Source organism: Dipodomys merriami, unplaced genomic scaffold (genome assembly GCF_024711535.1).
Source record: "Dipodomys merriami isolate MVZ:Mamm:240054 unplaced genomic scaffold, mDipMer1.0.p SCAF_10, whole genome shotgun sequence".
NCBI lineage: Eukaryota > Metazoa > Chordata > Mammalia > Rodentia > Heteromyidae > Dipodomys > Dipodomys merriami.
In genome coordinates this window covers 24,873,033-24,898,369 of record NW_027202271.1, presented here as the reverse complement: position 1 = coordinate 24,898,369, position 25,337 = coordinate 24,873,033, and the positions used below count along the sequence as shown (strand labels likewise).

General features: G+C 33.9%; 1 protein-coding gene across 6 annotated transcripts in view; it reads right to left on the bottom strand.

The window, feature by feature from the left end:
* Window positions 1–25,337, bottom strand: part of Usp15 (ubiquitin specific peptidase 15) — a 103,414-nt gene that overhangs the window by 56,742 nt on the left and 21,335 nt on the right. For 4 of the 6 annotated variants that reach the window (XM_069987784.1, XM_069987785.1, XM_069987786.1 and 1 more), the window contains exons 2-6: window positions 24,994–25,121; window positions 19,182–19,312; window positions 15,208–15,334; window positions 12,487–12,632; window positions 6,964–7,025 (exon numbers count right to left, since the gene is read on the bottom strand). In XM_069987784.1, the coding sequence (XP_069843885.1) occupies window positions 6,964–7,025; window positions 12,487–12,632; window positions 15,208–15,334; window positions 19,182–19,312; window positions 24,994–25,121 (594 nt within the window). Of the gene's footprint in view, window positions 1–6,963; window positions 7,026–12,486; window positions 12,633–15,207; window positions 15,335–15,876; window positions 15,933–19,181; window positions 19,313–20,542; window positions 20,664–24,993; window positions 25,122–25,337 lie in introns of those variants that run through there. The other 2 variants (XM_069987805.1, XM_069987790.1) reach the window with 2 other exon arrangements.

Below are 25,337 nucleotides of genomic sequence, written 5' to 3'. Positions count from 1 at the left end.
GGAAAGTCCATGAGACTCTTATCTCCAACAAACCACCAGAAAACCAGAAATGGTGCTGTGGCTCAAGTAGTAGAGCACTAGCCTTGGGCTGAAGATCTGAGGGACAGCGCCCAGGCCCAGAGTTCAAGCCCCACGACCAGGAAAAGAGAGAGAAAAGAGATAAGAGAGAGAGAGACAGAGATTGCCCTCTTTGAGAGAATACATAAACCCTTAACCAAACTGACCAAATTAGAGATTCAAATTACAGATTTTAAAAAGTGACATTATAATAGGTACCAATGAAATTCAGAGGTTCATTAGGTCATAATTTGAAAATGAATACCTGAGTTAATTTGGAAATCCCAAAGAATGAATAAGTTTTTAGACAAATCTAATAAACTGACCCAAGAAGATGATAAACAGATCAATAACAATCCTCCTAACAATGCAAAGCCAGGACCAGATGGATTCACTGCTGAATGCTACCTGACCTTTAAAGAACTACACCCATGTTTCTCAAACTATTCCACAAAATACAAGGGTAAGCAACATTTCCAAGTTCATTCTATAAAACTATGAGTGCAAATGAACTAAAAAGTACAAAATAATGAAGTATATAAATATTAATAATTATAATAGGTATATGATAAAATTTAGTATCTTAGATTTAAGAGAGGTACAAATCAAATTTACACTGAGATTCTACATAGTCCAAATGGCTATTTGGCTATTCACCCTTATGGTCTTCCCGTTTCTGCTATGTAAGTGCTGGGATTAAAGGCATGCATTGTAATGCTTGCTTTATATGTAAACTGCTTAACTTCATGTATTTATAACATAACGTATATAACATAACATCTCATATTGCACTCATTTTCTCAGTTATTATGAATCCAGCACCAAACTTTTAACCTCTTTTTTATTATAAAAAATCAGATATGCAAACTCTCACATATCATCAATATCTGAGCTTCACCAATCAATATTCTACCATTCATGCTTTATTTATAATCCCCTCAGTCTATTCCCTTACCTCCTCTAGTTTTCTGCTGAGTTAGTTTAAATAAGTTCCAAATATTCAAAATTTTACCTACAATGAATACAGCATGCATCTTCTAACAGGCAAGGGATCTTTTCTGTTTTAATCAGTTATGAAAATTGATCTAATATGTAATTTATGTTCAATTTTTCACTCAACTATCTCAAATGTAACTTTTATTGTCTAGTTGGTTAGTTTGGAACCAGATTCAAAACAAACTCATATATTTGCACATCAATTTTAATATCTGTACAAGTTTCCACCAGCTAGTCTCTATTCTTTACTTTCATCTTATACTGTGACTAAATCATTTTCTATTTGTCCTGATTCCTGATCTAATGACAGTTAATTCTAATATGTATGTGTTATTAAAACTTGCTCAATTCTTTTGAAGAACTAAGAGAAAACATCCAAGTTGAGCATTCTTAATTGAAAATTCAAAATCTGAAGTACTCTAAAAAACAAAGCATTTGAGTACTGATATAATATTTGAAAAGTTTTGAACTTCAGAGTTTTTCAGAATTCTGAACTAGTGATGCCCAATCTTCCAATATTTCACAATTTGAAATCCAAATGCCTTATTTCAAAGTGTGAACATGTGAAGTTTAGGACTTGGGGTCCCAAATATTTCAGATAAGGAATATTCAACTTGTAACTGTTTGTGGGTAATAAACATCAAGCATCTATATGAAAATTATATTTTAAAGCACATTCATCTGCATATGCAAATACTACAATTTCTAACTTTGTGACAATGTGGTTTGATAAAACTAGGAGAACTAGTACTACATTATACATTATCTTTATACAATAGAAAGTCAGTAGAATACAGAAAGAAAGACATTTTAGATATAGAAAACATCTGTTCAATCTATATACATATTAAGCATTCTAGATGAAAACTTAAGTACATATTTAAAATCCTAAAAAATATTAAATTAAGTAACTTCTAAGTAGTGTTTTTATACACCCCAAAGAATATCCACAAAGGATTTGAAGTAAAATGAAGTAACAAAAAAGTAAGTAAATGGTAAATAACCGTTCATTCTAATATGATGACACTTTTGTCATAATAATTTATGGCACTTTTGTCTTTAGGTGACAAAATACTAATCATGTCTTTCCAACCAAGTCCCACCTTAGGTTAGCTTTCATTTTCTGATGAGTCTTTATACAGCCTTTCCCTGTTTTCTATTTTCCATTCTCAATACGCTGTTGGAATAGTACATGGTAATTTAAACAAAGATCTCTTCTGGCAAGTATATCAATCCTCTCTGCTCTCTATCCCCTCATTTCTGTAACACGTAGCTTTAAGAAGTCCTTTTTCCTTGGCTTTTATCACAAAATACGATTCAAGTTTTCCAAAATCTCATCTTTCTTTCCTGCTCTCTTGTGAACTGATCATGAACTCAGGGCTTCATGCTACTGCTTAGCCCCTTTTTTTTTTGGGGGGGGGGGGAAAGAGTGAAAAGGAGGGGAGGATGAGGCCAAGGCTAGTGCTCTAATACTTGAGAGTCATGCCTTCAGTCCAGCATTTTGCTGGTTAATTATAGCTAGTCTAAGGAACTTTTTTTGCCAGGGATGGCTTAGAACCATGATCCCCCAGGTCTCAGTCTGCTGAGTATCTAGGGCACTAGTGCCCGACTTCTATTCTTTTGTTTATATTACTACTCAGGGATGCAGATGCTTTAAGGCTTAGCATATTGCTCTCTATAGTTTTAATTATTTGTCACTTCTGAAACCATGCCTGTAGTCCTCATTACTCTTCAAACCTGATTCTTTAATTGTATCCTAGGTACTTTTGTTTTTCTCACTATCTCATACTTTTAAATCTGAGAAAAAGCCATTTCATGTCTCTTTCCTAGACAACAAGAACAAGATTTTAAAGTGTGAGAGTCTCAGCAGATCAACTCTTTATGTGATGTTTCCTAATACTTTTTTTTAACCAAATAAGTTTACATACTATTTACAAATCCATTTAGCTTTACAGTTATATAGGTAACAAATTGTACAAGGTAATTATATATACAAGTTATGAGCTTACTCTCCAAAACACTGAAATATTGGATACAGATGGTATAGCAGTATGGAAATAGATTAAATTTATACTTAGAATTGCAGCCATCAATTTGATATTTTATTACCACAATGGCAGACAATGTATGGGTTTCATTTGATTTTATTTAGCCACTTCTGTCATATCTGGATGGTAAATCTCTCGACCTTTTCTTGTCCATGAAAATGGACTCTGCAGAATCTTCATTAACTAATTTGTTTTCCTATATACCTAATTTTATGTTTTTGTAATGTTTTTGAGAACTTAATGCAAATGAAGTAATGAAATTTAATGCTATCCTAAGAGAAAATTTTACTTAATTCAGAAAAATCAAAGTTTATAACTTTTTCTTTGTAGAATGTTAATTTCTTTATATAGTGTTCATTACTTCAGCATTTACTGATGTAATGATAACTACATGAAACAAAACAGTAAAAAAAGTTAATAGTACAATATTATCAAAAATCAGTGAATTTATACCTTAGAATTGGCAGCTAGGAAATAAGGTGTTAATCTTAAAAGTTTCTGGTAAAGTAACTTTACCTGATACAGGTTTCTCCTCTCTTCAGAAACCCCCAGACTTCTACAGTTACTCCACTTTATCTAGCTACACATCTACAGAAAAGACTACTCATCCAATGCTAATGCCCTTGGAAATGGTCAACTTTAACAGAATAAAAACAGTGGGAAAGCCTTTTATAAAATATCAGAAAAGACTATGTTTTAGAGTAGTAGCAATTCTTAAAAACTAGATTAGAAATGCAAGTTCTGAAGAAACAAATGAGCACTATTTTTAATACATATCATGTATTCATAGTTAGCAGAAAAAGCCAGGATGAAAGCTTCTCAGTGGTGCTCATATGGGTTCATAATATAAATTTTGTGTTGTTTCACATGACAATTAAAATACATATACATACACACACTATCTCAGCCTTTAAATACATCGTAACACAGACACAGCTTCACTTTTGAAGCAAATGGGCCTAACACAATTTTAGTGCCTTCAGTACTACTATTACTTCTGTTTACAATGGTATTAGAAGAGTCAGATACAAGTAAGATACTAACATGTTTTTCACATGTGTCTATAACAGGATTCTTACATTTCCTGTCATAAGAAGCCTCTAAAATTCAAATTCCTAGGCTCAACATAAAGATTCAGTATGTATCACAAGATATTACCTACACAACTTTTCATGTGTAGTTCTCACACCAATATAGCATTAGCAACACCTTGTTGGCTCACTAGAACACGAGCATACCCATATTCACTATCTCAGAAATTGGGGAGGGAGCCCAGGAAACTTTTTAACAAACTTGAAGGTAACTTTCCTTGATACTCTAGTAGGAATTGGACTTGAATTGTTCTTTACTAATTTGAAAAAAACTATTTTTCAAAAAGAATTAAAAATATAAAAGAGAATAGAATTCTGTATGAGAGAAAACAAGCAGTGTAATTTAAGCCACATGTTACATGATTCATGTCTTGCCTTTTAATACAGTTTACATTTTCCCCCATAAGATTTTGTGTATTCATAATTAAATTTTTTATACTATTTTCATGATTTACTACTAGTATACAGCTAGAATTAGAAATAGTTCACAAGCCAAATTCAAGCTTTTTGCCTGTTTATTAAAATCTTACATAATATCTGAGGCTGCTTTTATATTTATTTATTTTGTGCAAGGCCTGTGGCTTGAACTCAGAGCCTGAACACTGTCCTAAATTTTTTTTTGCTCAAGGCTTTACTTGAGACACAGTTCTACTCTGAGATTTTTGGTGATTACTTGGAGTGTCTCACAGACTACAATTGCCCAAGCTGGTTTCAAACCCAATCCTCAGATTTCAATCCCCTAGGATTAAAGGTGTGAGCCACTGGCACCTAGCTATTCTTTGTTTTCATTTTCAGTTTTTATGTCTTTTTCATCTACAAGTGCAAATAGTTAAATCATTTTTTGTAAACTGGTACACTAACATTTGGTAATATGAGTCACACTGTTGTATAGTATTTGTCACATTTTATACTGGAGAATTACCTTTTCATGCTTCAATATTTGGGATCCTTATTTATACTGGCAGACTCAGAGAAGACCTTTTTTGGGGGGGGAGGGAGGGATTGGTCATGGGGCTTGAACTCTGGGCCTAGGTGCTGTCCCTTAGCTCTTCAGTTCCAGGCTACTGCTCTACCATACTTGAGCCACAGTACCACTTCTGGTTTTCTGAGTGGTTTATTGGAGATAAGAGTCTCACTGAGGACTTTCCTGCCTGGGCTGGCTTTAAACTGTGATCCCCAGATCTCAGCCTTCTGACTAGCTAGGACTACAGGTGTGAGCCACCAGCGCCTATAATTATCTATAATTGCACACCAGCAATTATAGATAGAAAAGATTTCCAATCTTTAGAACGCATGGTAGTTTCATATTAATCCAATCAACTTTATAATTTCAAAAATTACTTAAAGACACAGGAAGTATACAGCAACCTAAACATATATAAGGTAAAAAATCCCAGTGTTTCTGGTGTAAAGATAAAAAGTGAGCATTCACAAAAAATCTATTTACAATTTCCAAATTTCCATGATTCAGCCCATATGCTTTTAGCAATACTCAGTTCTGCCTTCCTATCATGTCCAGCTAAGTAAGATAAAATAAAAAAATCACACTCATATAATTATCATATTGAGGTGTTTTCTAACAACAAATTAAAACTACCAAAAAAAGCTTTACATAAAATATAAAAGATAGTCACTTACTGAAGATACATTTCAGTTTTGAGGGAAATTAAGTAAAAAATTAAGTAAAAAAAATAAGGTTTTAATTTGCTGTTATCTACTAAATTATTTAATCAAAATTCATTATTTGAAGGATTTCATAGATTCATAATTCTTCATCACATAAATTCTAAAGCTCTGAAAATTTAAAGTTGTTTTCACAATTCATTTAGTTGCATCCTAGTCTTAACTGACATGAAGTTATTTGTCAATCTCACTTGTCATGAATATTTATTGAAGGAAAGTTAACATGCTTGACTCTAATATTGGTTTAAGGTTCCAAAGCAGATAGGTACATTTACCTTATTACTTCTCATGTTCCTGAAAAGTACAAATACTGATATACAACTGTTGGATTTGTTTTAGACAATGCAGTATGGATCTGGTAATTTAACAAAGAGATTTAATTTCTCTCACATTTATGAACAAAAGCAACTTGTAACATTCAGGACCCTAACTCCACTTGTGCTTTTATATTCTAAAACATTTATTCAAATAAGTAAAAACATTACCTTTATTTTCAGATTTCATTTTCACAAGCATTTTGTTAGGATACTTTTTTAAATGCCAGTAAAAGTAAATAAAGTGCTCAGTGATTTCATTGAATAGATTAATTCAACTTTCACATTTATAACATTTATACAGTTCTTAATACTAATAGATTTGAATAAAAAAATTTAAAAAAAAACCTGGATGGGTACTGGTGGTTTATATCTGTAACTCTAGCTACTCAGGAGGCTGAAATCTGAGGATCTTGTTTGAAGTCAGCCCAGACAAGAAAATCCAAGAGACTCATCTCCAACTAACCAGTACCAAGCAGAAAGTAGAGGTGTGGCTCAAGTGGAAGAGTGCTAGCCTTGAGCTAAAAAGTTTGGGGAGACAGTGCCCAGGCCCTTAATTCAAGCCCCAGGACCAGCACAAAACAAGTTTAAAAAACTGTAACATACTAATGTAAGTGATAACTTACATTGGATAACTTCTCCAAGAATAAACTGCACAATATCCAGAATGCATTGTTACCAACATGCACTAGGTTTTCTATCATTCTGAATTTCATTATCTGTAATTAAAGGCTTCAAAATCATGCATCAAGCCATAAGAAGCAGAGCACTTACTTAGGAGTAGAAGGACCCCTTGGCCACGTTCCATCTTCATTTTTTTGTTCTATCACTAACACCTGCAAATATGACACAATAAAGGGTGTTTTCCCTTAACTATGAAGTTGTAAAATAGCTTTAGAAGATAAGCTGAATACACTAATAAACAAAAAGATTACTTAAAGGATACAATAGACAAAATAAAGAAGTTTTTGTATTTTAGTTCCAAAGCTGTGTAAGGGAAACAAGAAGACTTCAAATAAGAGTTAGCAATAGTGAAAAGGAAAGAAGATAGGTATGTGGTGCATGTACCTATAATCCTATCAATCTGGAGACTGAGTAGGAGTATAAATTCAAGGCCAGCATGGGTCACCTTAGTAAGACCCCCATCTCAAAAACTGCATTTTAAAAGGAAAGAAGATAAAAATAATACATTCTGTAATTTAAAAAAGTTTAAACTAAGTAAACAGAATAAAAATTCCTAGAACTTAAAGAATACAGTTTCTACCAGGTGTCAGTGGCTCATGCCTGTAGTAAATACTAGTTACTCAGGAGGCTAAGATCTAAGGATCAGGGTTGGAGGCAAGTCTGGAAGCTGGAAGTGAAGTTGTGGCTTAAGTGGTAGAGCACTAGCCTTGAGAAAAAAGTTCAGAGACAGTGTCCAGACTCTGAGTTCAAGCCCTAGAACACACACACACACACACACACACACACACACACACACACACACACACACACACACACACACACACACACACACACACACACACACACACACACACACACACACACACACACACACACACAGCTTTACATGTGTACTGGCAGCTTAATGTCAAAGACTACAAATTAACAGATGCCCACCAGACATACATAGTTATCAGTTATCATTTTGCAAATGTAACTGAGTAACACTGGCACAGCTAATTCCACATTTAAAATTTACACAATGTAGGTGGGGCTTTGAAATTAGTACTCATTTACCTTGTCACCATGTAAACTATACAATCTTATATGTAATTGGTAAGAGTCACATTTATGAGAATTAGGCTGTTCTTTGGTACAACATATTTGAAGTAGACAAAAAAAAAAAACTGCCTCAAGGGACTGGAGGTATAGCTTAAATGGTACTGCTCCTGCCTAGCAAACAAGAGGCAATGCTACTGCTCCTGCCTAGCAAGCAAGTGGCAATAAGGCACTAGAGGAGAGGGAAGGGGAGAAGGAGAGGGAGAGGGAGAAGGTAGGGGTAGAGAAAAAGGGGGAAGGGAAGAGAGAGAGAGGGAATAGGGGGAGAGGGGGAAGGAGAGGGAGAGGAAGAGATTGCCTTTAGTAGAGAAGGTAAACAATCTAAGAACAGATTGTATTTGTGGATGAAAATAGCAAAATAAAACTCACTGGAAGCTGGTGAATAATAGGGTAGGATAGGGAAACAGAGTAAGCAAGGGGTCACTCTGATGAACAATTAATGCACTCTTTACAACAAGTGATAGACAGGAAGGTAAAACATATCCTGACTAGGGTGGGGATACTAGTGGGAGGCAGAGGGAGACTGGTAAAGGCAAAGGAGAGTGAATATGGCCAAAATGCTTCTGTACATATGTGAAAATGGAACACTGAAGACTGTTGAGATTGGCTTGGGAAGTAGGTAGAAGGGATAAGGGAGGTAGTAGGTAGAAGGGATGACAGAGGAAGTGAGGTCTAATCAAGGTACACTGTATGCATTGATGCTAATTAAAAATATGAAAAAGTTAGCCGGGCGCTGGTGGCTCACACCTGTAGTCCTAACTACTCAGTAGGCTGAGATCTGAGGATCACGGTTCAAAGCCAGCCCGGGCAGGAAAGTCCATGAGACTCTTATCTCCAATTAACCACTAGAAAATCGGAAGTGGCACTGTGGCTCAATGGTAGAGCACAAACCTTGAGCTGAACACCTGAGGGACAGCGCCCAGGTCCAGAGTTCAAGCCTCACAACCCCCCCCCCAAAAAAATGCTTATAGTAAGTGAAAAGTATAGACCAAAGCAAAGCCATCCTTAAAGCTTCCTTATATCTGTAGGTCTAAAAAAATTAAGTTAGTAAAGGAAATTAGTGATATCAATATCTAGTTTTCCATCAGAAAAATATCATATAAACAATGCAACCTGAAAAAACTACATTGCGATACAAATCCACATACATTCTATATGTTCAGTTTCATTAACTCTTTCTTTTACACTTGTAATTGTGTGTAATCTGTTCTACCTTTTCTAGGCACTAGGCTTTTGTAAACTGTGTATCCAGGCCATATATAATTGGTATTTCAATTCTAGCTACATAAAATGTGGGCTTGTTTCAGAATACATGAATGAATAATGAAGTATTGACCCAAAAAGTTCATGGAAGCTTGTTGAAAAATTGTGGAAATTAAAAAGCTAAAATCTGCTTTAAAAAAAAAACCAAAAATGTAGCATTTCATACAACAGAAAATTTATATGATGTGGTATCTTCTCATTTACCAGATACCCTCAATTTTTAGTTATCATTCCAAGGAATCTTTAAGATTAAAAAAATAGAATTTACTTAGTAACATAACTTCTGAAGGTTTTTTTTTCTGCAACATATAGGTACAGTGATATATAAATTTGCTACTGATACACATAACATGATGGTCATTTTAGGGCATTTTATCATCTGTAAGATAAGAGATTTTAGAAACAGAAAATTTCATTCAGTCATTTCATGTAGTTTGGCCATACCACCTTAATTTCTAATGGCATCTGTCCTTAAAATTCCTATTTTGTTTTTAAGTGTATTGTTTTTAACAAGAATGATAAAATTCACTCCTTTATTCAAACATTTCATTTTCTGAATAAAAATTTACATTTAAAACTTCAATTTAGGATTGATACTTTTTAGTAATTTATCATTACCTTACTTTCTAATGAAGATACCATTAATTTCATTATGAAAAAAAAAAGCTACAGTTATTTATTATAGTCAAAAAATAACTATTCTAGCCAGAAGCCTGTGTGTGTCTGTGTGTGTAATCTCAGCTACTCAGGAGTATGAATTCTGAGGATCATGGTTCAGAACCAGCATGGGGCAGAAACAGTCTGCAAGACTCTTATCTCCAATTAACCACCAGAATACCAGAAATAGAAAGGTGGCTAAAGAGGTAAAGCACTAGCCTTGAGCAGCAAAAAAGATAAAGGGAAGCACACAGTCCCTGTTCAAGCCCCAGTACTGACACCAAAAAATAATAAAATAAGAACTACTCTATAATCTGGAAATTTGAAAGCATATTCCTGGAAACATTCCTATTCTAAAAGATAAATGTCTTTTAGAATATTTCTAATATAAACAACAGATATTAAATTGTGAACCATTTCAGAGGAACACTCAAAACATTTAAAGAAATATCTAGATAATATTCTTTTTTCTTTTGGTGCCAGTCCAGTGCTTGTACACAGGGTCTTGAGCTGTCACTTGACTTTCTTGCTCACAGCTCGTGTTCCACCACTTCAGCATTTGCTGTTTACTTTTAGATGGAGTCTTGAAGACTTTTCTTCCTGGGCTGGAAACCTGATCCTCTAGATCTCAGCCTTCTGAATAGCTAGGATTACAGGGATAAACCATTGTGGCTAGAGTGTAACTTTCCTTTAAATTGTAATGTACAGTATATGGGACTTGGTAAGATTTCACCTAAGTATATAATAGTTAAAATAATGTTCAAAAATCAATGTTTTTTTGTTGTTTTTTTTTTTTTGTCGGTCGTGGGGCCTGAACTCTGGGCCTGGGCACTGTCCCTCAGCTCTTCAGCTAAAGGCTAGTGGTTCTACCACTTGCACCACAGCACCACTTCTGGCTTTTTCTGCTTATGTGATGCTGAGGAATAGAACCCAGGGCGTCATGCAAGCGAGGGCAAGCATTCTACCACTAAGCCAACTTGCCAGCCCCATCAGTATTTCTTAATAGCCTATTATATTATCCGACTTATAGTAGGCATTTACTATGAGTTTTTCGCAGTTTTTTTACATCTTAGTATTACATTATTAGCATTAAGAGCAAATTTTTAAAATAAACTAGACTAAAAAGCATCCACATACTGGGCTGGGAAGGTGGCTCAGTGGTAGAGCGCTTGCCTTGCATGCATGAGGCCCTGGGTTCGATTCCTCAGCACCACATGAGCAAAAAGAAAAAAGCCGGAAGTGGCGCTGTGGCTCTAGAGGTAGAGCGCTAGCCTTGAGCTGAAGAGCTGAGGGACAGCGCCCAGGCCCAGAGTTCAGGCCCCACGACTGGACCCAAAAAAAAAAAAAAAAAAAAAATCCACATACTGAATCATCAGTTGCTGTGCTAGGTACTAAAAATTAAAAAAATAAAATATAACAAACCCAAACTCTATCTAAATAAAGAAACTCATTATCTAAGTATAATATACAAAAGATAAATTCATAAATAATTATGAAAATTAAGGGAGAAATTATTCTCTTAAAAAAAATCAATGGATACTGAGAAATGTGAATGCTGAAAAGATGATGTGATATTTGGATTGGAATCTGAAGAATGATCAGATCTGTTATGCCTAATGATATGATAAGATGGGATGAACAGTTTGAATATCTGAGTGGTTAAAAGGAATTTTTTTGCTAGATGATTGCAGAGAAGGAAGGATATACCAGGCAGATAGATGAACAATGCGAAAGTATGGAATAGGCTGGTATTCAGAAAACTATATATTATTCAGTTTGGTAGTGCTAAAGAGTAAACTATAACACAAGGGTAATTTACAGATGCTGGCAGATAGAGGCTAAACATGACTTTCATTGGTTACTGAGGAGCTAGGAAAGGGTTATTATGAAAGGAGAATACTCAGGTTTTAATTTTAGAAGAAATATTATGGTACAAATAAGACTGAATAGGCATCTAATAAATTGGGAGGTAGCAGGATTTGTTAAGAGGATACAAAGACAAGGGCTGGGAACACAATAGATTACCTCATGGGACAACTAGAAGGCAGAATCAGTCTGTCATTGTAACTAAACAGCTCTTTCAGTATGTTGAAAAAAAAATTTTTTTGATTCTAACATAACGATTAAATTGTGGGCTAATACCTGCTAATAGGAGCTGGCAAACCATTGTCTACTTGTGGTGCTTCCCTGCTAAGAATGCTTTGATTATAACACAGTCATACCACTAATATGTATCTGCTCTATGGCTGCTTCCACACTACTACAAGTTATAGCTGCAAGAGTGACTTTATAGCTTCTAGACAAAAATTTTTTCTATTTGATCCTTCTTAGGAATTCTAGTAAGTTATCTTAAAAAATTATTATGTTTTCCTTAAACTAGTTTCTTCTTAATCTACTTAAGTAGATTATTACTAAGCTCAAGCACAGAATCAGAAGTTACAGTATTGACCAGCAGGGAAAAAGAAGAGATGAGTTAGAGAGAGGAAGCAATGACAACAGAACTTATTTTATATTGCAGAGAGCTCATTAAAGTTTGTGAATTCAACAAGCTTCAAGTACACTAGGCGAAAAATAAACATTATTGCTAAACAATACCTGTCCTTGGTATAGGCCAGCATCTTGAATGGTGCTGTCTGGTTTATTCAGTGGTTCAAATGTATTACTCATGTATTTGTTCCACAATCTAGTCTCCTTTTCATCTGGAATATTGAAGATTTTTCTTATTTCCTTTTCAATCGTATCTGAGATTGAAGGAGGAAAGATATGTAAATAAAAATTTAAAATATCACGAAGTATGTATTGAGTAAAAATCCTACATTTAATCTAGAAATACCAAGAATAGATTAAGAAATAACCTAAGACTCTGTATAAAACTCTGTATGAAAGTTTTAAGCCAGGTATGTTTTTAGACAGAATGACAACTTTGGAAGATGAAATAAGTAATTTAAGGAAATAAGACCTCAAAAGTTAAGTGTTTAATTACAACACTAATATTGGTTATACAGGATAGACTTTCACTTTTGACACGTAAGATAATATATTGAAGATATGTAGGATTTTGAAATAATATGAGAATATGGATAGAAAACTTTAAACATTACCAGTTTAAAAAATTTTATTGGACTATATATGTGTATATATATATAATTTACAGCATGAATAGTAAGTAAACTGCAAATAAAAGTTTAGTATGAATAGTTAAGTACACTGTATGAATATACAGTGAAAAGGAAAATGACTTATCTGATGGGATGTTTGTATAAAATTTATTACATTCAAAATACAGCTACATATTAATATAAGACTGTCTATATATTTGAGAATACAGATGTAATTGTTCAGTAGTTATTGCCAAATGAATATTAAGATGTATTAGATAATGCTGTAATATCTAATTCTGGTCAATAACTTTTCTAACAGATACAATTAAACTAATTAAATATTTTATGACAAGTGAAGAAATATAAAACACTTTAGCGTCGACTAATTGCAGAAAAATATTAATAAGATACTAAATAATATGTTCTCTGAAGTAATTTTAAAAGGTATACTCACTCTCTATGAATCTAGCCCAATGTTTATATTCTAATTAGCAGAAGTTCTATAAGTCTTGTAATCAATTAATTTTAAATTGGACATTAAATGAATATTAAATCTCAATGTATATCAAAACAAACTGAATTAACCAGAGTATGTAAATAATTACATAAAATAGCATTAGTTTCTATCTTGGCAAGGTTGTATTTTCTTATTTTATCAAAGCAAAAAAAAAAAAGATTATTAATCAGCAGTATACTGTGATGTTTCCAAAGTGGACATACTCACGTAAATAGCATTCATAGCAAGAAACAGATCTACCTTAACAAGAGGGCAGAGTGAAGTGGCGCTGTAGCTCAATTAGTAGAGGGCTCGCCCTTGAGCTGAAGAGCTGAGGGACAGCACTTCGGCCCAGAGTTCAAGCCCCACAACCAACAAAAAAAAAGAGAGGTCAGAGGAGGAAGCTAGGACTATCTGTAAAAGTGACTACAATTTTCCCAGCTGCAGAAATGTGTTTTGGTCAAGGCAGAGATACAGAAAAAATAGACAGTATAAACTATCTACCAAGAGATAATATGTTAACATTTTGATATTTCTTCTAGACATTTTTTCTATTAACAAAAAATAGTTATGTATACACTAAAAGCAAACATATATGGAAATATTCTCTTCATCATTTTCTGGGGGGTTGAGTAGTACTGCCACACTAGGTAAGCACTCTGCAGGTTGAGCTACATCTCCAGCCCATTTTGCTATGCGATTTATTTTATTGAGCTAGTGTCTTGGTTTTTGTACCACCTCTTTCACTGAGATGAAGTCTCAAGGGTATTTATAAATTAGAGAATTTCTTTTCCATGTTAAAATTCTACAGGTCATGTCTCATTTTTTTGGGGGGGGGAGGGTTAAGTCCCAGGGCTTGAACTCTGCGCCTCAGCTCTTCAGCTCAAGGCTAGTGCTCTACCACTTGAGCCACAGTGCCACTTCCAACCTTTTCTGTTTATGTGGTGCTAAGGAACTGAACCCAGGCCTCATGCATGGGAGGCAAGCACTCTACCACTGAGCCACCTTCCTAGCCCCATGTCTCATTTTCTACTGACCACTGGTATTCTCCAACAAGATCAATGTTATTATCATTATTCTTGTTTTATAAAAATCTCATTTGAAAATAGTACTTTTAGTTTCTTGAGCCATGTTTTATACAAATACTGTGATATTTATCCAAAATAATTTATTTTAAACAATATATTCTTTATTTTAAATTAAAATAGCTTTAATAAATATGTATTTAAAAAATAAGATCTGATACTTAAGACTATAAGAGTTTGATTTTTAGCAAACAATTTTGTAAGTTACTCATTAACAACAAAAAAACTAATATTGCAATCATAATGCTGTATCTAATGCCTTAGCTATTTTAATTTTATTTGACCCAAAAGGAAATAATCAGCTGGTATTTTCCACAATATCTGACTGTTTTATTTAAGCCAGTTTTTATTGCCAGTTTAATCTATGCTGTTAGTATACGACATACATTTTTCAAATGCTAAATTAAAACAGTATTTGCTTTCTAAAGTAAAATGGCACAAATGTTAAATTCATTTTACTAAATGCAAAAACAGTGATAAACAAGTAATTAACCTCTAAGCTAATACATGGCATCAAAGTTAAGAATCTGTACTGTTTATTAATAAACCTTTAGAATGGTTATCCTCCTAGCAGAGTAGTATTTATCAAGGTGAACTATAACTAAAATGGTTCAGAAACTGGATCTTGCATTACCTATGGTGTCAGCTTTGCTAAATCTTCGAGTTACAACATTGTTCATATTTCCATTTTCACACAGCTTCAATTCTGTGAGGTATACTTCTACTTTGCAATGTTTCACAAACATACCCTGTTCAACCACCTAAAAATGAAAGAAATCAGTGTCAGCTATAACAATATTTTTGATTCTTAGCATATTTCCCTAAAGAAGTTCTAGGGGAAAAAATCAGATTTAAAATATTAAATGTCAATCTGGAAAGGCATTCTATTGATCTATAAAGATACCGTGAAACAATACAAATAATAAATACATTTTATAACTATGAAGCTACTCAAATAGTTTTTTTCTGTATACAATACATAATTTCTAAGTATAATTAAAAATACATTCGTCCAATTCTTAGTTGTGATCCCAAATTAAAAAAAAAAAAACTTTTAAAAGTTTTATATAATTTTACAATAGTAAGATAACTTTGTGTTAAAAATATTTTACGACAACTTCAAATTACTGCTGCCAAAATATTTGCCTATGTCCCTGAAGCGAAGAGGTTAGTTTCATTTTAAATGACTTTGCTTGACCTTTAGAGGCATACTTGGCAATTCTATGTAACAAATGACAGAAAAAGCTGTTAAAACATGCAAGCAATAAAGTATAAAAAGAAAACACTTATATATTAGGGTCACCTTTTAAATGCATATATTTCCTTTTGATCTTCTAAAGGTTAACTGTAGGATTTCAGTCATGAATACTGTTTCTGAAAATAGCAACTGGTCTGATATATGATACCCCAGACAAATATGGTGAAAGGGAAGCTCCAGACAGCTCAGATGTACTCACAGGTTTACATCAATTTAATATGGCACTTATAAACTGGTCTTTCACTTGCAGGAAAAATTATTTCAGCATTTTAAAATACAGTTTATCTGATATCTACTGAATAAGCCAACATGAATTATTATACGTTGTCAATATATATTCTTAATTATGTTTTAGCAAGTTTCTAAAACAGGTAAGTCTGTATTCTCTCCTGTTTAATAAAATTAATTTACTTTGTAAGACTAATAAATAATGATTCCAACAAGATTGTTTTTAGATTCTTATGCTGAGTTTTGCTCAGGTTAAGAAAATTTAACAATATTTTATGTTTTATATAATTAAAAAAACTAGCGATCAAATATTCTTAAATAGAAATTTCAACTTTGGATTTCAATAATTAAGTAATATCCTAAAATAACATTACATTAAGGTACTGAGTAATTATTGGTAGGTTGCTAAAACTGAGATAGACTGCAGGTCTCATTTATATGGGGAAAAGGCAAATATAATGACCAAGAAAAGGAACAGAATAAAATAAGAAAACCTCTCACTATGATTTAGGAAGCTACATATTGTCTAAATAAGTAGTCTTTTAAAATGAAATTCAACTTTCCAAATATTAATATTTTTCTGGAAAAAACTGGAAATTGAAATCTCAAAATGCAGTATGGACTCTATACAAACAAGTTCACTTAAAAAATCCACATTAGGACTCAAAAAAAAATTCCTTCTCTCTTACCATATTTTATATTGTTGTTAAAAACCTCATCAACACTTAAAATACTATTACTATATCTTCCTACTTCCAAAAGCAACATATTAATAATTGTCCCTTTCTTTAAGATTATTCTCAAGCTATTTCTAGTTAAAAGATCTTACTAAATGTGGAAAACTAAAGTCATTGCAAAAAAAATGAATATATTCATGAATCTGTTGTGGTCATTTATACTTATTATTTGTTTACATACAGTTCATCTCCTTTAATAAAAAAATTTGCACTGAAAATAACCATTGGAGATGTTTTGAAGACTATGTAACAGAAAAAAAAAACATAAAAAATAAAGTACGAAGTTCTATGTGCCTAGCTGTTAAAATAATAAAAATGTACATTTCAGAAAATATTGGAAGCAAATACTCAAAAATGATATTTCAGAATTACAGGTAAAAATTATAATGTTATATAGCTATAAAAAGAAGAGAACATAAGATGAAATTTGCCTTCTTAAGTATAAGATCTATGGATATGTAAAAATACTTTAATTCAATCACAATGAAAGCAATGTCTACAACATATGTTTATGCACAATTTAAAAATATCTTTCTTTACTCTTTCTTGTGATTAGAAGAAATTTTGTACAAAGTCAATTACATATACATGATAAACCTAATTCAGTCTACTCTTTATATGTACATGTGTAAGCTTTATAGAAACTTTACTTCATTCCAAGTATTTCCCTACTCCAAAAATGGAGAGAAACAAATATAATTCCTAAAGAAACTTAATACTGCAAAAACATTTGATAACACTAGGCCTATGGGACATATACATTATTTTGAAGAAAGTAGCTATGTTCATTTCTTTAAACACTTTATAAGTGCAGATACGTTAGAGTTCCTGGAATTAGGGTAAATGCAAATAATGACAAAAACAAGCAAGGAGCTGGGCACTTGCTGGAGTGCTCAAGCTGGGCCTTCAATATTTTTGTTTTACTCATTTTTCAGGTATTTTGTAGCATTTTTTACCTGGGTTAACTATGGAATAGCATTTTTCACTTAGGCTAGCCTGTTATCAGCACCAATAAATAGTACAGATGTGTATGACTGCTGTTGGACTATTTGTTGATGAAGGTATCACTAACTCTTTGCTTTAGCTAGTCCTGAACCTTAATCTTCTTGGTTTATACCTCCAAAGCAGCTGAGATTATGGGTTTGAGCACCACACCCAGCCTTGAAGTGAATTTTACCTGCATGGGTCATGTGTTACCTAGTAAAAACACAAATTTAAAGAACTGCTCACTTAATCTATTTTTTTTTTTTTTTGGAGAAAGATAATAAGGATTCCAAGCAGCTTGATGCATATAAAGTTTGAAAACTATTTGATAAGTTAGGTAAATTCCATTTACGTGATTAGAAAAAACTGTACAGTCTCCTAAAAGACTTCTCATTTCCTTTCCCCATTAATTTGCTTACCAGACATAGGTTTCAAGAAATGTTAGTAAGATCTCTTGCATTGATATAGAACTAAATTATATTTGTATCAACTATTAACTATTTATGGTAAGCTGGCTGATTTACTTCAAAATTTGAGATTGCAAACATGGAAAATGAGCTACATCCTGACTTTCATAACTTATTCTTCAGTCACAACAATTAGGAAACAATCATTTTTAGTGTTTCTAGATTTTTTAAATTTTTTATTGTGAAAATACCATACAGAGGGGTTATAATTACATGGGCAAAGTAATGAGTACATTTCTTATCAAGCATTGTTGTCTCCTCCTTTGTTTCCCCTTCCCATCTTCTCCCACCCCCCACCTGTTTCTAGATTATATAAAACTTCATTTGTGGGTGTAAACTGGGATTTTTTAACTCAGAGATTTGCCCTTGCTAGACAGGTACTCTTAGCATTTGAGCATATCTCTACCCCTTAAAAACTTAAAAAAGAAATGAAAAGTCTTCATTCTTTTTCCAGTTAAAAAAAAATTGGTTGTGGACTGGGAAGGTGGCTCAGTGGTAGAGTACTTGCCTTGCATGCATGGGTTCGATTCCTCAGCACTACATAAGCAGAAAAATCCCAAAGTGGCGCTGTGGCTCAAAGGGTAGAGTGCTAACCTTGAGCTGAAGAGCTGAGGGATAGCATAGCGCACAGGCCCAAAGTTTAGCCCCCACAACCGACCAAAAAAAAAAAAAATTGATTGCAAAGAGTTTAATTTTTAGCTTGTTTTCTAATAATTTTAAATAAAAAGCAGTGCAGCATGGAAATAGCATAATGCCCTTCAGAAGTTGTATGGCAGACTGTAAACCCTCTATCTGTGCTATTATGATACAGTCTATAGCAGTATTTTGCTGGCCTTTCTTCCAAAATAAGTAGGCTTCATAATTCATTTAATTAACAATAGAATATGAACTACAAGAAAAATATATATTCATATTCAGTTATTCTCAGATATACCTTTCTTGCTATTGGCTCCTGACCTTCCATCAATGTATACCAGCTGACAAGTTTATTCCAGCCTTCGGTTGGCAATAGTATGTAATCCAATTCATCAATAAGATGCTCTTTAAGTGACTGGGCATCACCATCTGCAAGGAAAAAACAAACTGAATCCATAAAATGAAATAGTAGCATATTATCTCTAAATATGTTAGTTATAGAACACTATAAATTATTTAAGTTCATGAAGATAGTTCTAAGGAAAAAGCTCTAGCAAGAATCAAATCTAAATATTTCAAAACAAACTTGTTTGAAAGTATACAATTAGTCTTTTTTTAAAAAACTGTAACTTTTGGGGCTGGGAAGGTGGCTCAGTGGTAGAGTGCTTGCCTTACATGCATGAGGCCCTGGGTTCAATTCTTCAACACCACATAAGCAAAAAGAAAAAAGCCAGAAGTGGCGCTGTGGCTCAGGTGGTAGAGTGCTAGCCTTGAGCTGAAGAGCTGAGGGACAGTGCTCAGGCCCAGAGTTCAGGCCCCACGACCGGACCCCCCCCCCCAAAAAAAATACTAATATGTAAATGTTAGCCAGATACCTAACAGGAGAGTTTTTCCCAAATATTTTAATATTAAAGTTCTCTCTTCCCACATATTAGTGCTTATTACACCATAAGTGAAGGATATCAACTAACTTTAACAGTAATTCCAAGATGTACACAGGCTGGAAACCATGGCAAAATCACAAAAAGGTATCTGATAAACCGTATCATTATTTGAAAAGGCACATGATCTGGATCCCTCTGAGATATGATTTTAATTCTATAATCTCTTTCAAATTTTTAGTTAAAAAGTTTAGTACAGGACATATCAGAGATCTAGAAGAAATTTCCTGAGTAGAAGTAATTTCCTGATGTGAGTAATAGCTACATCACAGTCTTAATCTGAACTCACTTGTTAATTAATCATTTGAATTTCTAAAGTATGGAAACAAATAGCTCATTAAGTTATGTGTAACCTAAAGAGTATCTTTTTGTTCTAAGTTTGTTGTTGGTTTGAGTCTAGGCTTTGTTTTTTGAAAGATAGGATATCACAATGTGGACTAGGCTGTCTTTGAACTTGAAATCCTCTAGCTTCAACCTTCTGAGTATTGGGATTATAGAGGTACACCACCAAGATGAGCCCTTCTAAGTCTTACAGTTTGAGCTTAGAACTTTTTACACCTTGCTAAATAGGTGCCCTTAAGCCAAAGCCTCCTTTTGAGATAGGGTCTTACTGTTGACCCTGATGCTGGCCTCAGATTTTGATCCTCCTATTTATAGTCTCCTGTCAGACACATGCCATCATGTCTGGCTTGTTTTGTTAGGATGGGGTCTTACTAACTTTTTGATGAGGGCCTCAAACCTTGATCTTCCCGATCTCCACTTCTCGAGCAGGTGGGGTAACAGGCCCGAGTTAACCTAATTAATAGACACAGGAAGCAAAACTGTTCTTTGCAGCATTTCAATAGTTTTAATGTACTATTTCTAATAAGATATAACTATAATCAAAGAGAAAAAAAGCTGAAGAGATTAACAGAAGAGATTAACTGATATGCATTCTAGAATCAGTACGTGGTCACAAGGTTTCTAAACTCTGAGGAAGCTATTTTTATATAGAAGGAAATGGGAAAAGTCTGAATTCATTACTAATTTCAATAGCAGTATAAACTAATAACTTTTAAGTGCAATCTTGTGTGTGTGTGTGTGTGTGTGTGTGTGTGTGTTAGAGAGAGAGAGAGAGAGAGAGAGAGAGAGAGAGAGAGAGAGAGAGAGAAAGAGAGAGAGAGAGATGGTCCTGGAGCTCTAACTTAGGGCCTGGGCACTGTTTCTGAGCTTTTGTGCTCAAAGCTAGCACTTCACCATATGAACTACAGGCTCCACTTCTGACTTTCTGATCATTCACTGGTGATAAGAGTCTTATGGACTTTCCTGTGCTGGCTGGCTCTGAACTGCAATCCTCAGAGTAGATAGGATTACAGGTAAGAACTACCAGCACCTAGCTAAGCTCAATCTTTTAAATATTAGTTTTAACTTTTAAATTGTTGATACAATTTGAAATAATTTTCAGAAATCATGAAGATAAAAGAAAATTACATATTGTAATTCTTCACTAAGTAGCCCATACTATGAGAGATATCCTATAGCAGTTAACTATTTTCAAAAGAATTCTAATCAAGTGGTATTATATGCCTGTAATTCTAGCTACTCATGAGGCTGAGACCTGAGGATGGTGGTTCAAAGCTAGCCCAGGCAGAAAAGTCCCTGAGACTCTTATCCCCAATTAATCACAAAATGCTGAACTAGAGGTATAGCTCAAGTGGTAGAGCAGTAGCTATGAGGAAAAGTTGACTGAAAGCACAAGGTCTTAACTTCAAGCCCTGATACTAGCATAAATACACACACACACACATACATACACACACACATACACACTCTCTCTCTCTCTCTCTCTCTCTCTCTCTCTCTCTCTCTCTCCCCTAAACTATAATTTCCATTGTAGATTAGAATGTATTGGGGTAGTGAATAATTTGTCCAAGGTGGTAATAGAAAATTATTGGAACTATGAAATGCTTTATTTTAGAAAACCATGTTAGCTCAGTTAATTTTCCAAGTGACACTATGAAATAGGTCTCTTCAGTCACTCCATTTAAACTACAAAGAAAATAGATATGTTGAAACCTGCCCAAGATCACATGTACAGAGACTTGCAGAGTTTGAATTCCACATGACTTTTTTTAAAACTCATTTGCTCTGTAACACAGTATTAAAAAAAAAACAAAAACAAAAACAACCCTTAGAAAGTTTAAAAATCAAGGCTTACACGCTAATTTCTGTTTTAGTTGAGTTTAGATGGTATAAGATGATCAATTCATTTTTTAGAACACACTCAAACAAAGAATTGGCATTATTTCTGTATATATTGTATATAATCAATTGTACATATTTAAGTTATACAACTTGATTAAGTTTTGACATACCAAGTATAAACATTAACAAAATGAGGATATCCACCACGCCCAGAAGTAAAACCAACAGTCAGTGTTTGCAGCTCTAGGATAATTTGTGCTTTTTAGAATTTGATATGAAAATAGTACTTGTACCATAGTATTATAGACAAATTTCATTTTCTAGAATTACCTATCTTTAGATGATGAACTGGCTTTTATTTATATAAATATATTAGCATATATTTATTCATTCAGGTGTTGATGGGCATTTGGGATGCTAATAATTTTTCTAACATTAAAAAAAACCTGTATAAGTCATGTACAACTTTTCATATGGATAAATGCTTTAATTTCTTTTGAGTATCTACATATAGAACGATTGGGTACCATGATGTTTCTTGAATTCCACTTCTTCAGCATCTTTGACAACATATGGTAGGCATGTCTTTTAAGTCTTAATCATTTCAATAACAATGGTTTGCAAACATACTGTGATTTTGTTCATTTGCTCTGTGGGGTAGGGGTTAAACCCAGAGCCTAATCTGTGCTAAGCAGGAACTCTACTGCTGAGCTCTTCCTCAGTATCTCTCATTATATAGTTCTGAGCTTTAGTACTTGTGAGACTGTCTTTACATGTGCTTTTTTTTTGTCATGGGGCTTGAACTCTGGCCCTGGGCACCATTCCTCAGCTCTTCAGCTCAAGGTTAGCACTCTACCACCTGAGCCACAGCACCACTTCCAGCTTTTTCTGTTTATGTGGTACTGAGGAATCAAACCCAGTGCTTTATGCATGCAAAGCAAGCGCTCTACCACTAAACCACCTTCCTAGCCCCTATATGCTTTTAAATAAGTATTCTCTTTTCTGATAGTGTTTGATCAAACTTTTGCCTGCTTTTTTCACTAGACTTTTTTTTCTTCAAAGTAGGTTTTATTGTAGTATAGTAACAACATACTTTATATAATTTGAAATCTTTTAACTTAATTAAGTTTTCCAATCTGGCTACTGGGAATATTAATTATTGCCATTCTTACGTGAATCTCACAAAAACTATATCCAGGGCCTTGCATATACTAGGCAAGCATTCTGTCATTTGAGCGTCTATCCATCAAGATTTTGTAGGCAGTTCTTTCCCAGCTCTTAGGCAGCATCCTCACATGTATTTGCTGATCACTTAAAGACTTAAGAGAAACTGGGTCAAGCTACTTCAAAGGTACCAACTGGAGGATCGCAGCTCAAAGCCAGTCACAGCATAAAAGTTCATGAGGTTGCATCTCAAGCAATGGCTGGGTATGATGGAGCTCTTCTGTTACTCCAGCTATAAGGAAGCACAGTGGCTGGGTATAGTGGCACATGTTTGTCACTGCCAGTGAAAAAGGGTAGCACAAGAAGGAAGACCACAGCTCAGGCTGGGCTTAGGAATAAAGTAAAGCTTTCTATCACAAATATCCAATACAAGGAGATACTGAATGTATATATAGCTCAAGCAGTAGAGCACTTGCCTAGAGAATACAAGGCTTGAGTTAAATCTCCAGTGTGTACACACACACACACACACACACACACACACACACACACACACACACACACACACACACACACACACACACACACACACACACACACACACACACACACACAGAGAAAGAAAGAAAGAAAGAAAGAAAGAAAGAAAAAAAGAAAGAACAGACTTAAAGACTTGAGAGAAACTCTTCTTTGCAGAGCTCAAAGTCTCTTTTTTAGCTATTCACTGATACCTGGTCTTCCTGGACTTCAAAGTTTGTTTCCTCAACCCTGCCAGAGTCTACAGGGACGTCTCCTTCCTGTGTTGTATATGGGAAATTCTATTACAGTAAGCTGAAAACAATTAGAACTCGCTTCATTTTTCCTCATCTCTCAGGGACTACTGCTTTATGCTGCTTGATATCCAGTGCTCTTGATAACCATTATTTCATCTATTTTGTTAGAATTCAAGCTATTTCGGGTACAAGGGTAAACGTGATCCTTCTTATTCCATCTTGGCCAGAAATTGAGAACAAAGTATTTACATTTTATTCTCTTTGGATATAATCAGAGGTAAAGTGAAGTTGGCAAGCACTGAGAGTTTTGTAAGAATAATGCAAAAATAGAAAACTACAAGCATATGTTGGTATTCCACAACTTTTAACCATACCATATGTCTATTAAGGGAAAAAAAACAGGTAACACAGCATTTTTTCCAAACATTAATACAGTGCTTTGTAACTTACATTCTTTACCTCCAGATTTAAATAATCCATTACACCATAAATAAAAAGAAAATTCGTCATAATATATAACAGTATATAATCAGAATGGAATAACCTGGATTAATCAGGTCAAATCTATTATGTAAATGTTTTTGGTTTGCTTTGCTGCTATTGGGTTTGAACTCAGGGCCTCACATTTGCTAGGCCTACTTGACTGGTTGTGTTCTGCCACTGGAGCCATGGCTCTGGCTTAATATTTTGTTGATTATTTTAGAGATAAGAGTTTTGTGACCTCTCTGCCTAGGATTGGGTTCAAATGAAGATCCTCTAGTTTTAAGCCTTCTAAATAGGTAGGATTACAGGTAAAAGCCACTGGCACTTAGCTTTTTCTTTCCCATTCCTCTTCCCTTTCCCTCTTCTCTTCTTTCCTCTCTCTCTCAATTCTCCTGTCTCAGCCTCCCATAGGCTGAGATTGTTGTTGTTTCACCATACCAGGCACCTAAAGAAATTTCTGATTTATATATTTATTCACATTAACCTTTTCCATAGTACATTCACTGATATTTACACACTGAAATTTAATATATTTACAATGTTAGTAAAGTAAGAAAATAATGACCTTTGAGAAGTCCAGAGTTATCAATGGGTCCAGGATATACATTTTGCTCTCCCATCTGGTATTTGTCCCAACTGTCAAAGCCAACATATTTTTTCCACTGTTTAAACCAACGACTATCTACCAGATACCTAAAAAAGAAAAGAAATTGATTAAGAAAATTAGCAGGAAATACAAAAAAAGTAATTTTTGATATTTTGATATTTCATTTTGTCTAAGGATCATGTCTAACTAAAAAGGTTACTGAGAATAAGTAAGAGTATAAATAATATAAAGCATTATTTTTATTGTTCCATAGTGTCTACTACTTGAGCACAAGCATTGATATAAGTGTTTTAAAAAAAACC